The sequence below is a fragment of the Acomys minous genome, assembly GCF_964271855.1.
Source record: "Acomys minous genome assembly, chromosome: 8".
NCBI classification, from domain to species: domain Eukaryota; kingdom Metazoa; phylum Chordata; class Mammalia; order Rodentia; family Muridae; genus Acomys; species Acomys minous.
In genome coordinates, this window is record NC_140489.1 from 11398684 (window position 1) to 11415014 (window position 16331).

Sequence of the window (16331 nt, forward strand, 5' to 3'; positions counted from 1 at the left end):
ACAGCTCACGAAAAAGCCCACTTGACAAATACTGTCTAACTTTGTGAGATTGGCTCGGTGTGTGGGGCTAAGGACATTTTGATTTGGGGTCGGTTTGGGGGCGAATCACCCATGAGGAGTGAGGATCTTTAACACTGCTGTGGATGCTGCGCCATGCCCACCTTTGGTAGGTCCTTTCCTGTTAAGCACAGCCTGCTGCTCCTCCGTGATGTTCAGCCTCCGAACCACGTCGGCCAGCGCTGACTTGAGCAGCTGAATGTCATCCTCCTGCATCTGGACCCGCTGCTCCAGAGAGGCGATGCGGTCTGAGACCTCCATGCTGCTGGCGGCAGAGGCGCTGTCATCTAGACCAAAGAGAAGGGTCAGGTGAGTGAGATGGCCCCCGTGACAACCAGATCGGCACACACATCAGGGCACTGTTTGAATGTGATGCAGCTTATCGACCTAAGACAGAACCACGTGAGCTGGTTTACTTTATGGAATTTCCGCTTATCGACCTAAGACAGAACCATGTGAGCTGGTTTACTTTATGGAACTTCTGCTCTTCATTCCATCACCAGCCTCTCACTCCCCGTGTGCCCGCCATGTTTATACTAACGTCTACACTGGCATTCTGTTTTTCTACATATACGCCCATTTGTTTGCTTATTCAATGGTATCAGGGAACCTCAGGGACGCGAGTGATGTCAGACTCTGTTTATTTCAGATTCTCAACAGTGCGGGACCCTATCTGTACCTACTCCTCTAGCCTTTATCCAATAGTGCTGGCTGACCGGGAGTTTGTGGTCAGAAGGCCACACGGCCCACCGTTATGTCACTCAGCCTCTTGAAACCAAAGCAGGTCTGTCTAAATCCATCTGTCATCTCAAAGACCCTCCACCAAACTGTGGCCGGATGGAGATGAACCCAGGTCAAGGTGTGAGTGCTGGCACCAACAGGACAACATCATGAGACTCAGACGCAGCCCTCAGAGCTTCCGATGCAGAGCACCACTCCCAAATTAGCACAGACTGGGGAAACACAGATTGGTCCCACTCTCTGAAGGACAAAGCACCAAATGGTCAAATCTGTCTGTTATACAAACCCTTATGTAACAGCCACCTTAGCCAGAGACACAGCTCCCACCCCCGGGCACCCCCACAGGGCTCTGCATGACCTTCCTCATCTCTCTCACCTCGTTTTTTAAAAAATCCTCCTCATTGACTGCATTCCTACCACACCGCCTTTCCTGCAGTGGTGTGAATGCGAACAGGCCCCACAGGTGCAGATGTTTGAGGACTTAGTCCCTAGTTGGCGGAGCTGTTTGGGAAGGATGAGAAGGTGTGGCTGTGCTGGAGGTGTTTCCCTAGGGGTGGGCTTTGGTGTTTCAAAAGCTTAGTGGATCAAGATGTGAGCTCCCAACTGCTGCTCCAGGGGCCTGTTGCCATGCTCTCCCTGCACCACTGTAGACTCTAACCCTTGGGAACTATTAGCTCAACTGAATTCTTGGTTGCCTTGGGTGTGGTATTTTACCATAGCAATAGAAATCCTAAGGGAAGCCCTGACCTAAAGCTCCCCTTAGAGCTTTAAAAAAATTACTTATTTGTACGTATATGTATAAGTGTATACATTTGTACACACCATGGCACACATGTGGGGGGGGGTCAGGGGATATCTTTCCTGGGTCTCCTTTTATCATGTGAGTCCTGCTAACAATCCATCTCAATGGTCCCAAAGACATACTTTAGATACAAAGATAAAGGCAAGATAGAAGCAAATTAATAGGAAAAAATAGTGCCATGTAGTTAAAATAAGAGAGGCAAAGAGCCATGTCACAGTGAAAGGGGTGAGGGGCATTGTAAAGAAGCTGTAATAGTTACTACCACGTATAAGCACTTCTAGAGCAGGAGACAGAGCCTTCCATTATAAAGAGCATGGACCAAATTCCAGTGCTGCTCCCCACTAGGCATCCCAGTTTCTCCACCAGGAAAGTAGGGACAATACCAGTGTCTACCTCAGATGGTTATTGTAACAGCAGACTAGTTCTGTATCTGCTTCATTAGAAATATCTGGGGAGCTGGAGAGATGGCTCAGTGGTTAAGAGCACTCACTGCCTGCTCTTCCAAAGGACCCGGGTTCAATTCCCGGCACCCACATGGCAGCTCACAACTGTCTGTAACTCCAAGATCTTACACTCTCACACCAATGCACATAAAGTAAAAATTAAAAAGAGAGAAATATCTGTACAAGTTAATGTGTCAGTGTGTGCTATAAGTCAAGGCCATCAATACAGTAGCAGAGTAAAGGCAAATCTAACGTTTCTTTCAAAATTCCAGAGTTCTATCTGAATCATTTTAAAATCTCACCCTACCTTTAATTATATGTCAGTGTGTAGGTATGTGCATGCCAGTTGGGGGTGTCGGATCCCCTGGAGCCAACATTACAGGCAGTTCTGACTGGTGAGTGGCCCATTAGGTGCTGGGAACTGAACTTGAGTCTCTAACCATTTCTGAACTTTGGTTGGTTGGTTTTTCAAGACAGACTTTCTCTGGGTAGCCCTGACTGTCCTGGAATCCACTACAGACCAGCTGGCCCCTAACTCAGAGATCTGACTGCCTCCACTTCCAGAGTGCTAGGTGTGAGTCACCACTGCCCTGTTCTTCCTTTCTGAACATATTTGTGCAGTAAGAATTGGTATTTTATTAATAATGTTTTATAAATTGCAAAAATAATGTTATAGCTTTCTCTCAAGGCCCAAGTGTTAGGCCACAGGTGGTGGGGTGGTGCTGCTGCAGAACTTCTGGGAGTGGGGCCTGGTAGAGGCTCTGAGGTCACTGTGAGGTCACTGCACACAGGCCTTTGCAAAGGATTTTGGGGTCTCAATCTCTTTTGTATTTTTCTTTTTTTGCTTCCCAGAGATGAGGGAAGTGGTTCTGCTCCACCCCATGATCTGGCCACAAGATGCTGCCTCACTACAGGTCCAGAGCAGCAGGGCCAAGAAAGCATGGACCACAAGTGTCAAAATGTTGAGGCAAATAAATCTCATCTTTCTTGTAAGTCCTTTATCTCGAATCTTCTGTTAATAGTCACAGAACACTAACACAGAAAGATCAGCTATGACCTCTCTGGGTTGTTCATGTAAACAACACCTTTTAGACAAGACATACAAACTTGTGAATGCTGTCTGAGCTAGCACAGTACAGAAGCCTGTATGGTCCAAACCTGTACTATCAACTGAGTATATGCACACATGAAGTAGGACAGAAATGTCTTGCTGATGATGGTCTAAAATTCACGGTTGAAAACAGCACCACTGTATCCTCAGTAGGTGGGTGGATGGGTAGATGGATGGATGGACAGGAGCGAGACTTGAACAAAAATGCATAAATCAGACTTTCAGTCATATCACCAAATTTGTATAGGAAGAAGTATAACAGAATATTTTATTAGAAAAGCTGCCTTTTAGCACAAATAAAAGCGGGTGCGTCTCATCTCCTCAGGAGATTCTCTGCTTTTGAGCCTTGCTGAGGTTTCCCTGTGAGGTAAACCTTGAGCTTTTCAGATCCCGCTCAGCTGTGACACTTTCTGCAGGTAACGGCCCTGGAGAGCGTGGCTTGGCAGCACTTGAGTCTGCTGGGGAATGGATCAGACAGAGAACAGCATAACCCATGGCCTGCACTGACCCACACAGACTGTTGCCAACCACTGAAGATGCCACTGAATTCCACAGCTCGAAAAGAAACGTTTTCTCTCATTTCTGTCAAAGAAGACTGTGTTGGCCTAGGAATGTGGCACAGACAAAACTGCCACAAATTATCCATTTTAGAGGAATCTTAGAAATGGTGCCTCCTGCACAGCTGTCCAGGGAAGTCATGAAATCAGCCCGCAACAGGAAGCTGAAGAGGTGGCCCAGAGGTTAAGAGCTCTCGCAGAGGATCTGGGTTCAATTCCCAGCACCCACACGGCAGCTCACAACCACCTACTGTAACCCCAGCTTCAGAGAATCTGACGGCTTCTTCTGGCCTCTGAGGCACCAATACACAACGGTTCACACGTATCATTCAGGCACTCATACATAAAATAAAAACAAAATTTTTTGAAAGAAGGTTTGTTTTTTTTTTCCAGGTGGGTATGGTAGTATACACCTTTAATCCTCGGCACTTGGGAAGCAGAGGCAGATGGATCACTGTGTGTTCGAGACCAGCCTGGTCTACAAAGCAAGCCCAGGACAGCCAGGGCTCTAAACCCTGTCTCAAAAACAATTAAAAAAAAATCTTTGTATTTTAGAGACTAGAGACTTGGAAGTTTTCACATACTGTAAATCATTTTTCCAGTAATATTAGAGGGGGTGTTGGAAAAAACAGGCTTTCTCTATACTTTCACTCTTTGTATTGGGGTTTATTTGTCTTTCGGAGAAGGTCTTATATGGCCTAGGCTGACCTTGAACAGCAGTGCTGTGGGCCAAACCCAGGGCTCTGTGAATGTGGAGCCAGCGCCTCCCAACTGAGCCCAGCCCACCTTGGGTTTTTAAGACTTCCATGTGAAACTGGGACCCACTGGCTGGGTCGCCTGCTTACTTGGTGGCCTGGGCTCTGCTTACCCAGCTAGGGGTGTAACTGGCAAGTGAGAAAGACTGTCCCAAGACAGCGGCCACACCGCAGAGCGTTAGCACTGTGCCCACAGTGGTGAGGCACTGAACTGCAGAGGCCTGAGCAGGTAACTTGCCAGTAGACCTCAGTCAAGGACACACCGTTACCTACCCTAGCATTGTGCCAATCATCCTGAGAAAAGCAGATGAGCAATGCCCTGGATTTGACCCCCAGCACGTCACCATATGTGATGGCCACGTCTGTGATCTATGCACAAGGGAGGTGGATCTGAAGTTGAAGGTCACGCTTGGCCACATGGAGTTCAAGGTCAGCCTAGGCTACACAAGGTCCTTTCTCACTCCTGTGAGGTGTGGATACCCTGGGGCTGCAGAGGGAGCAAGGTACAGTAGAGAGAGCACAGCCCGGGCACGCATGGTAGGATGCCTGATCTTGATCACCAACCATGGCAAGTAACTTGACCACGCCAGGTCCAATTCTCCCACCTTGGTGTTTTCATGAGAATGAGTGTTAACCAGCATCCAATATTAACACATTAATGACCTAACATCTGATATTAACACATTAATGACCCAAAATCTGATATGAACACATTAATGACCTAACATCTGATATTAACACATTAATGACCTAACTTCTGATATTAACACATTAATGACCTAACATTTGATATTAACACATTAATGACCTGACTTCTGATAATGACACATTAATGACCTAACTTCTGATATTAACACATTAATGACCTAACATCTAATATTAACACATTAATGACCTAACATCTGATATTAACACATTAATGACCTAACATCTAATGTTAACATATTAATGACCTAACATCTGATATCAACACATTAATGACCTAACATCTGATATCAACACATTAATGACCTAACATCTGATATTAACACATTAATGGCCTGGAGACACTCATATAGTGCATAAAAGTGGAATGTCTTTTATCTGAAATAGTTTGGACCAGGTATGTTTCCAGTTTTCAAGTTTTATCTATGTTTTATCGAGTGGCCCCGGCAAATATCTGAAATCTAAAATGTACCACGTTGATACTCTGGAAGTTTCAGACTGCAGAGCCTTTTATACTTTGGATTTCCAGGTTAGGAGCACTCACGATGTTTGGCTCATTGCTGCTGATGTTATTGTTATCTCAACAAAAAGCAAAGCCAGGCCTTTGCTAACCCACACCAGTGACGTCAGTTGCCTGGACTTCAGTTACTGAATTAAATTTGCAAACTGCAGCACTTAGCTGGTGAGATCACCCAGACTGAAGACGCCACATCTGCTCTCAGCACAGTGACAACCTCAGGACAGAGTGTGGTTGACATGACACGAATCCTCACGTGCTGCACAGACAGCGTCAGGACTCAAGGAGAGGTGAGTCCATCCCATACAGCCTCCCGTTCCCACCAGACAGGCTCTGCAACACCCTGGCTCCAGAAACACACACACACACACACACACACACACACACACACACACACACACACACCAAAATCCTCTGCTTATAGGCAGCTACTTATGATTATAAAAATTAAGTTTAATCAATTACTTTTCTAGCTGTGAAAAGTGCCATAAGAGGGTCTGTTTTAAAAAAAAGAGGGTCTGTTTCTTCCTATTTTTATCTATCTATCTATCATCTATCATCCATCTATTATCTATCTATCATCTATCTGTCTGTCTATCTATCTATCTATCTATCATTTATCTATCTATCTAGGTTTCCTGAGACAGTATTTCATCCTATCATTTATCAAGTTAGGGTTTTGGTTTTTTTTGAGACTGTGTTTTATCCTATTTCAAAGGTGCAGGAATGGGGACATTATCCTTGTTAATGTTGTTGTTTTCTCTGAGACAGGGTTTCTCTGTGTAGCTTTGGCTGTCCTGGAACTCAATCTGTAGACCAAGCTGGCCTCCAACTCATAGAGATCCTCCTATCTCTGCTTTCCAAGTGTTGAGATTAAAGGCATGCGCCGCCATCACCCTGTGTCCTTGTTCATCTTAAAAAATGAGTCTAAGCAAGATCAAGCAACACCACATGCTGACAAGGATGTGGGGAGAGAGGAACACTCCTTCATTGCTGGTGGGAATGCAAACTAGTACAGCCACTTTGGAAATCTATCTGGTGCTATCTCAGAAAACTGGGAATAGGGCTTCCTCAAGACCCAGCTATTCCACTCTTTGGAATATACCCAGAAGATGCTCCACCACACAACAAGGACATAATGTTCAACCATGTTCATAGCGGCCTTACTCATAATAGCCAGAACATGGAAACAGCCTAAGTGTCCCTCAGTAGAAGAATGGATAAAGAAACTGTAGTAAATTTACACTATGAAATACTACTCAGCTATTAAAAACAAGGAATTCCAGAAATTTGTGGACAAATGGATTGAACCAGAAATGATCATAATGAGTGAGTTAACCCAGAAGCAGAAAGACTCAAATGGTATATACTCACTTATAACTGGACACTAGCCCAAGGGACATGTCCCATGAAAGTCTTCACTCACCAGGAAAGTGGGACAGAGAGGAGGACATCCTTTTGGGGCACTAGGTGAGAGAAGTATGGGAGAATGGGGAAATAGAAGGATCCAGAGGGTCCTAGAAACCTACAAGAAGAACATTATGACGGGCAGATCTGGGTCCAGGGGTTCTGCACAAACTATGGCACAAACCAAGGACAACACGTGTAGTAACATTGAACCCCTACCCAGATCTAGTCAAGGGACAGGACATTCTCTACAGATGAGTGGAGAGTGGGGAACTGACTTTCACATGAACTCTGGTGCCGCATATTTGACAATGTCCCCTGGATGGGGAGGCCTGGTGGCTCTCAGAGGAAGGATAGCAGGCTACCAAGATGAAACTTGATACCCTATGAGCATATACGGGGGAAGAGGTCCCCCTCAGTCACAGTCATAGGGGAGAGAAATAGGGTGAAAGTGGCAGGGAGGGAGGAATGGGAGGACAGAAGGGATGGGATAACAATTGAGATGTAATATGAATGAATTAATAAATAAATAAATTTTAAAAAAATGAGCCTAGGGCCTGTCTCCTTCATGTTAAGATGCTCATCCTTAATATCAGCAAGTCCAAGAATCAAAGCCACAGAGTCACATGTCTCTGCCCATAGGGCATCCTTGCACCGAGCTGTAACCCACATCTCAGATGAGGGTGAGAACTTCTGGCTCTACCAGACCTCACAAAGGCCATGGTGCTGCTGAGCCAGGAATAAACCCTAAGTTCTACCCCCGATGTGCTGCTTATCAGAGGGACAAGCACTCACCCTAAAACCATGAGGAATCACATAAGACAGTGTTGTACCTTTTCCAAAATATTTGACAGGTAATGTTGTTTAAAAAAAAAAAAAAAAAAAAAAGGTCCAGGAAGGAGGGACCCAGAAAGAGGGATCAGTTAATATAGTACAAGCATGAGGACCTCAGTTTGGACCCTAGAACTGAGGTAAAAGTAGGGTGCAGCAGCACCTGTAATCTGCAGCGGGGGAGATAGAGCCAGGTGCAAGCCTGGAGCTCACTGGCTAGGCAGCCTAGCTCAGTCAGTGAGCCCCAGGTTCAGACTGTCTTAGCTATGTTTCTAGTGCTGTGAAGAGATACCATGACCAAGACAACTTATGAAAGGAAGCATTTAGTTGGGGGCTTGCTTACAGTTTGAGAGGGTGAGTCCATGACCATCATGGCGGGGAGCATGGCAGCCAGCAGGCAGGCAGGCATGGGACTGGAGCAACAGCTGAGAGTTGATATCTGACCCACAAGCTGGAGGCAGAAAAGAGACTGCACCTGGCAAGGGCTTTTGAAGCTGCAAAGGCCACCTCCAGTGACACACCTCCTCCAGCAAGGCCACACCTCCTCCAGCAAGGCCACACCTCCTCCAGCAAGGCCACACCTCCTCCAGCAAGGCCACACCTCCTCCAGCAAGGCCACACCTCCTAACCCTTCCCAAACAGTTCTACCAACTGGAGACCAAATATTCAAATATATGAGACTATGGGGGCCCATTCTCACTCAAACCACCACAGAGATTGTCTCAAAATAGAAAGCAGAAAGCCACTTCAGAAGATATCCAATATCAACTTTTGGCCTCCATATTCATATGTACAGATGCACACACACACACACACACACACACACACACACACACACACACACAGACACTTGTTAAGTTTTAACATTTCACAACCAATCATATATACAATAATGAAAAATAACGTTTTGCTCAATCTTCAGAAAACTATCTCATAAAAGTTAACTTCTATATTATGTACTGGCTACAGAAAGTATTTTTATGCTCTGAGACCTAATAGCAAAAGGAGTTCAAAACATTTTGCACAAAGAAGTGACATAACCTCTGACACTTTAAGGCCAGGACTATGGTCCTCCTGTGAGATGAACAGCCTTGCAGGTGGTGGAGGAGGCGGTACCACCCTGGCCAAAGGATTTCAGCTTTACCCCTCCAGGGGCTGGGCCTGTCTTTGGAGCTCTGGCTCTCAAAGTCACTTCACAGAAAATTATGCACCTGTGTGCTGTATCTCAAACCAGTCACCATGAAGCCCGTGAGCTAATGATTGTACAACTTGCCATGAAAGGACGTCACATCAGGAGAGAGAGAGAGAGATGCTGTCAGTACCTCATGAGGAACTTCAGCAGAGACCCCAGATCTGAAAGAGACAGTAAGCTGAACTTTTCCGAGCAGGGGCCACGGATCAGTGTAGGAGAGGCCAGGAAAAAAAGATTTCATTCTAAGTAGCAATGTGTGACCATGTCTGATCTAGATGGTGTAGTGTTCAAAGCAAATGAACCTTCAGCTCAATTCGGTGAAGTGTTCTCAGGCATTCCCCTGTCTCAGATGAACGGGACAACTGTTAACACTGCTGCTGTATATCACAGAGAGACTGATCAGCAAGTGACCATAGTAGAAACACAGGAATACAGATGTGAAAGCAACATCTGGCTCCCACCTTGCTGCAATGCACAAGGCTGACAAAAATAATGGCATGAGGACAGGAAGAAGACAGGGGTTTTCATGAGTTCATACCATTGACTAATCCAAGGATACTGATGGTGTCATCTCCACACAGCTGCAGTGGAGTGTGCCGTAAATTTATTAGCTCTTTTATCTTGACCCATGTTCTCATGTCCTTTTGCCTAACTCTTGTTATCAAGCTAGAAAAGTTCTCCTAAGGCAGCATCGGGTTCCTTGAAATGTGTGGAAGCTGGTTAAATGCTGCAGTGTACTGGAGACACGGTGGGCCACAAGGGCATAGCCAGTCTCTAGGGCAGCAGTTCTCAACCTGTGGGTCAGGATTCCTTTGGCAAACCTCTATCTCCAAAAAATATTTACATTACAATCCATAACAGTAGCAAAACTACTGTTAGTTATGAAGTAGCAACAAAAAATAATGTTAAGGTTGATGTCACCACAACATGAGGAACTGTGCTAAGAGCTGCAGCATTAGGATGGTTGAGAACCACTTGATGAGCGAGAGGGGGAGGAAGCGGAAGCCCTTTAATCACACGCCGGACAGTCACACCAGATTCCACCATAAAAGAAAGACAAAGGCATGACGGGAGAAGCGGGGAGCCAGGGCGATGGCAAAGACTCAGGAGAGATTGGGGGTCTTGGTCTAAAGAGTTTGCTGCAAATGTTCACTTCCTACATTTGTCTTCATCAGATCATTTGGCACAAAGGATCTGAGAGGGTCAATTTAAGGATTTAAAATTAGACAGCGTGTTTTCAGAACCTTTCAGCAACATGTGTAAAATAATCGCTGTTAATCTGGTTGTTTGTTCACCTCTGTCATCCCAGCTGCTGGGGCTCCTGAGCCAGGACGGCTGCTTGAACTTTGGCATTTGAGTCCATCCTGGACAACGTGACAAGAGCTTGTCTCTAGAAGGCTTTCTGTTTGTTTGTTTGTTTGTTTGTTTGCTTTGAGACAGATTCTTGACATATAGCCTTGGCTGTCCTGGCACTCCCTATGTAGAGCAGGCTGGCCTTGAACTCATCAAGATTCACTGGCCTTTGCCTCCTGTAATTTTCTATTTAATGTATTTTGTTACCTATATAACTGTCTTCTCAATAGTTTTGATTTGTTTCAGACAATATGTCCTGGCTGTGAAAGCCTCTCTTGTAGAAACCAGAAAAGCAGTTTAAGTGGTTGAAAATCCATCCACAGGGCCAAAGCTCACTGCCTTCCTAGCATAAGGCATCCTGGGACTGGTGGTGTGTAGTAGTTTTGGTTTCTTTTAAAACTCACTTATGTTATATAAACTGGTTTTTGCTTTAATCCCAAATGTGGGATATGGAGCTGCTTTTAGTTTGTCCACAACTGATAAGTGATAGTGTGGCTCAGAATGGAGGATGGTCTTTGCCAGCTACAGATAGTTTAATTCTGAGGACTTGGAGAAGGTATAAATACCAGAGCCCAGAGAGAGAGGGAAAGAAGGAGAGAGGGAGAGAGGGAGAGGAAGAGGGAGGGAGGGGGAGAGAGGGAGAGAGGGGGATGAGAGAGAGGGGGGGAGGGAGAGAGAGAGAGAGAGAGAGAGAGAGAGAGAGAGAGAGAGAGAGAGAGGCTTCGAAGATGCTTCAAAGGAGGATGCTTTGATGGGATGGTAGGAGGACATTCAGAGAGAGGGAGAGAGAGAGAGAGAGAAGGGAGACACTTCAAGAAACGCTAAAAGGATGCTTCAGGAAGATGGTTGGAGGAGGAAGGCTACTGGTTCCTTAGACTGCTGAATAGCCTGATGACTGAGATTGATGTTGCCCCAAAGAACCCTTCGACCCTCATCAGCCAGAAGTAGCTAAAGATGACTCTGCCCCCTCTCCCTTCTAACCTTCTTTCTCTCCTACATAGGGTCAGGGGATTGGAAGGGAGGTAGTAAAATAAGAAACCAAAATAAAATATAATAAAAAGTAGCGCCAACAGTGATGCTACTGAGGGGTTTGGCTATGCGGGTTTGTCTGGCAGAATACCTTTAAGAACAAGAAATCTAAGTCCTTCTTGTAGAATATATCTCTCTTAGGTCATTGTCAAACAATGGGCATTTGAATCCAGGTGTGGTGGTGCATGCTTTTAATCCCAGGCAGAAGCCAACAGATGGACTCCTGTGAACTTGAGGGCAGCCTGATCTACATAGTGAGTACAGGACAGCCAGAGCTACAGAGTGAGACCCTGTCTTGAAAAAAAAACAAAAAGAAAAACAAAACATGGGGCTGGAGAGATGGCTTGGAGGTTAAGAGCATTGTCTGTTCTTCCAGAGGTCCTGAGTTCAATTCCTAGCAACCACATGGTGGCTCACAACCATCTAGAATGGGATCTGATGCCCTCTTCTGTTATACATGCAAATAGAACACTCAAATAAATAAGTATTAAAAAAGAAAAAGAACCCTTTGAACTTAGCTTTACTTCTATCCATTGTCTTCTTTGTGATCATTTCGTTATAGAAAACATTTTCTCCCTTTTATTGTTGTCATGGAAGTGCTTTTTTTTTTTTTAAAGTACCATCAAGTGGTGCTTTGAGCCATGATGGGGTAACCAGAGTTTGGATTTGCCATTGATCTTCAGTAGCTGAAAGGAAGAAACCAAATGTTACAGACAGTGGCATTGAAGACCCTGGACCTCAGAGAGCAAGGGACAGTGATGGGGCAGTGACTGCTGAGAGATATAGTAAATCAGAGGGTGAGTCTGAAGCTGTCTCAACATGTGGCTGCAGCTGCCAGAACAGGCTGTAGAGGAGGGACAGGGGTGGAACCTGGTGGTGGCCCTATGTCAGGGAAATGGAACTGTTAGATCACCACAGACAAGGTGACTGACTAGAGAAGGCAGGTAGCTCCCAGGAGAGATGAACACTGCCAGGAGTGGGTGCTCCTGCAGAGTACCTCCAGGACACCTGCATAGGATGCACCCTTGTCTTCGGGTGGTGTGGGGCTAGTGGACTGTGCTTCCAGAGGAATTGGCATGGGGTTAGCAAAATGGAGCATATTCAAATCTTGGGTCTGTTTCACATGAAATAAAGCCCTACTTTATTTCATCTACTTGAACCAAGGATGTCTGAGACTGGATGTTATTCAGAGTTGTAACACTGGGGAAAGAAGGGCTCCCCTTCTTCCTGAAGAATTTATCTCTGGACCCCCAGACTCCACTGATGGCAAGGCAGTCACCACAGAACCATGTGGTCACCACTAGAGCTCACCTGGCCACCCACGAGCTTCTGCTGTTCCTCTGCAACCCCAGCTGCACTGCAGTTCTGCAGGAGTGAGCTGCTTGCTGTTCCCGAAGCAGCCACCTGATTCATCTTAGGCAGGTCAGGCCTCAGCTGGTTGCCTGATTCAGTCACTCAGAAGCCCTGAGCTCCTGCTGCTGGCCCTCGCTGCCACCTGACTTGGTCTCAGAGCCTTGATCTCCCCGCTACCACTTGGCCTGGTACTGGTGCCCAGCTAAAAGAGCAGTAACACTTATTGCAGAAAATATCTCCTTTTCCTGGCTAGACAGGAGGTCTTGTGACATGGACTTCATTCTACACTCACTCAGGACCCAGTGCTTCAACCTTTTCCTCCTGGAGAGGAGACCAATGATGCTCGGACCTTCTGGCGGAGAAGTGTGCACTTCAGGTTCAGTGGTGTTCAGCCTCCCAGAAGGTGAGGAACCACAGGGTGTTATACAAAGTCATGAAGGAATCTTCCAAGAAAACGAAAGAGCACAGTCTAATCTCCAGAGTCCACATGGGATGGTTCCTACAATTGCATGTTGATGGTGTCACTAGACTCAAGAAAGAAAGAATCCACCCATGGTGGGCCAGGAGCAGCACAGGGAACCGAGGGAGGCTTCGATTCTCATACGAGTTAGCCCTCTGGAAGATTCCAGTTCTCTGTGGGACTGAGGGTCAGGATGGAAATCCAGCCTCCCTGAGGTACGCATACACCACACAATCAGTCTTGGCCCTTTCCAAGGAGTGTGTGCACATAAACAGACTTCAATGGGAGAGCTGGCCAGCTGATAGGGTGGCCAACTGCCCGTACCATACAGTTCCACCCCAAAGGTGTCGTGAAGTTTTAAGATTTCACCTTGTTTAATGTAAACTTGAGCAGCAAATCTGTGTGTGTGTATGTGTGTGTGTGTGTGTGTGTGTGTGTGTGTGTGTGTGAGAGAGAGAGAGAGAGAGAGAGAGAGAGAGAGTTCTTAGAACCTCCCTTGCTAGAACCTTGTAGAACAAGCCTGTAAGGGGAAAGGGCCAGTTAGATGTGCACAGAAAGACATTAAGGACAAAATAAAGACATTAAGGACATAAAAACTTGTTTTAGACATGAGCTTTTCTCAGTGAAAACTGGGGAACAACATGGGCTAAGCGTGCTTGCTTAGCATGTATGAGCCTCTGGATTCTATTTCCAGACCCAGTAAACAAAATAAAAAAGTCAGAGGACACAGTCCATGAGGAGAATGGGAGTCTGAGAGCCTGGCTGGGAAAGGCCTTGGCATCTAGGAGCTACTAATTAACCCAGGGCTGTGGCTGTTCGCCTGGAACAACCAGGGCATGCATGGGGGACAGTGGCTCCCCCTGTGTTAGCAAGGGGATAAGTGACACCCTGTCAGCTGCACCCAAGGCTGCCTTGCAGTAGTAAGGACTCTGTCTGTTGACTTTTAAAGCTTGAGGCCTCATGCCTGCAGCCACCATCTTTGTTTCTTCAGGACACGAGCTCATGACCATGTCTGCTGGAAAGGCTATTCTGCTGGGAAATGAGCACCAAGGTTGGTTTTCTTCCCTGCTCTTCGCCATAAACCTAGAGTGGGCTGAGCATGCCGTGGTACACAGCACACCTGTGTCACAGAGTCAGACGGCACAACAGACCCCCCAGTGCACACACACTGGGGCATCTGTTTCTATGAAGAACACGATTGTCAGGTTGGGTCTGTGTGGTCTCTTGATCGAATTTGATGTCATAAAAGCTCAGGCTCTGAAAAGTTGTATCACACCCAGTCCTTGCAAGATCTAACCCAGAGCCCAGGATAGCGAGATCTAACCCAGAGCCCAGCATGGCGAGATCTAACCCAGAGCCCAGGACGGCAAGCTTCCAGCCCTCCTGCCACACCAGGCTCAGCAGAAGGCGCCAAGTAGAGCCATAGCTGCCATGTGACCAGAGCAAGGTTGACACTGTCTGTGCAGGAGGTGGCCAGGAACTGGCACACACATAGGAAAAGAGGTTCATCCACTGCCACCAGACTCTCCCATATGGTGGTTTTACAAAGAAAACCCATCGTTATAATAAAGCAAAGCTAGTTATACATTGTGAGCCAGCCTCCCCAACTCTACTCTGGCCCCCAAGGGTGTAGCAGGATTAAGAGGTTCAACTAGAAAGGAAAAGGACCTTGGTCTGATGCTAGGAGACAAGGCTCTCCAGAAGCTGCTGGAGCCCGCGCTTGTCACCACACAGACACCCGGTGCCCGTCCAGAAAACACAGATGGATTGGCCTGCTGACAGCCAGCATGTCTGGTGAGGCAGAGTAGGCCAAAGAAAGGGATGCTGAAATAGAAAAAGGCTAGAGAGGCTTCAGCAGCCTAAAGTGGGGCTCAAACACAAGGGGAAAGACACATGCAGAAGGTGGGTGCTCTGACTTGAGGATCTGCCCCACACAGCTCCTCTCTACCATTAACCTGAGCGGAGAGCCCGGGCAGCTCAGCGACCTTTTCTGTAGAATATTCCTGACAGTAAAGAGAAAAACAAGAGACATTTCAAAACAAAGCCATGTGCCACACTAGCTGGCTCTAGACGCCCCACCCAAGAGGGATTCTACAGGACAGGGTCAGAGAGTGAGGGGGACAGATTAAAGAATAGAAAAATATTTGTTTTCCGTTTTGTTTTGTTTTGTTGTTTTTTTTTTCCCCCTGAGACTGGAACCTGACACAGGTTTCTCTGTGTAGCCTTGGCTATCCTAGACTCACTTTGACCAGGCTGGTATCGAACTCACAGAGATCTGCCTGCCTTTGCCTCCCCAAGTGCCAGGATTAAAGGCATGGGTCACCGTTCCCCGCTATAGAGAAATATTTGTAAGGCATGTTCCTGTCTTTGTTTTGTTTTTGTTATTGTTGTTGTTGTTGCTGTTGTTGTTTAATCCCAGCACTTGGAAGGCAGAGGCAGGCTGATCTCTGTGAATTCTCGGCCAGCTTGGTCTACATAGTAAGTCCTGGACAGCCAGGGGTATATAATAAGACCCTTTTCTCAAAAAAAAGAAAGAAAGAAAAGAGAAAAGGAAGGGAGGGAGGGAGGAGAGAGAGAGAGGGAGAGAGGGAGAAAGAGAGAGAAACACGCCTTACAAATATGATTACTGTTGTTCAGGTAACTGAATGTCAAGTGTCCATCCATCAGTTAGTTGCCCAGGAACACGATGAGTCTGCACTCTCCTACACAGTTTCTGCAGTTAATGTTCAAACCCCCATTAAGACAGCGTCAAGATGGAACTTAAAGAAAAGGAACGACTCTGGCAGGAGGGGGACCTGAGAAAAGTGAGGTGGAGGAAGTTTGGTTTCCACCTCCTCACAGTGAGTCCAACAGCCCCAGAGGCTGTAAAACGCCTTTGTTCAAAGATGAGCCGCCATCTTTTCATTTCTGCACACCGGGTCTGTCTGCAGATGGAGTGGCAGCTTTGAAGACGCTGTGCTTGGACCTGCCTTCTGGCCTCCCCGCCCCCACTGGGGGAGCCTTCCAGCCTTCTAACCA

The 16331-nt window shown here is 46.5% G+C and overlaps 1 protein-coding gene across 8 annotated transcripts in view; it reads right to left on the reverse strand.

Moving 5' to 3' along the window:
- The window catches only part of EML1 (EMAP like 1), a 173396-nt gene that overhangs the window by 74509 nt on the left and 82556 nt on the right, over nt 1-16331 (reverse strand). For all 8 annotated transcript variants that reach the window (XM_084793524.1, XM_084793520.1, XM_084793523.1 and 5 more), the window contains one exon: nt 162-344. In XM_084793524.1, the coding sequence (XP_084649650.1) occupies nt 162-344 (183 nt within the window). The remainder of the gene's footprint in view (nt 1-161; nt 345-16331) is intronic.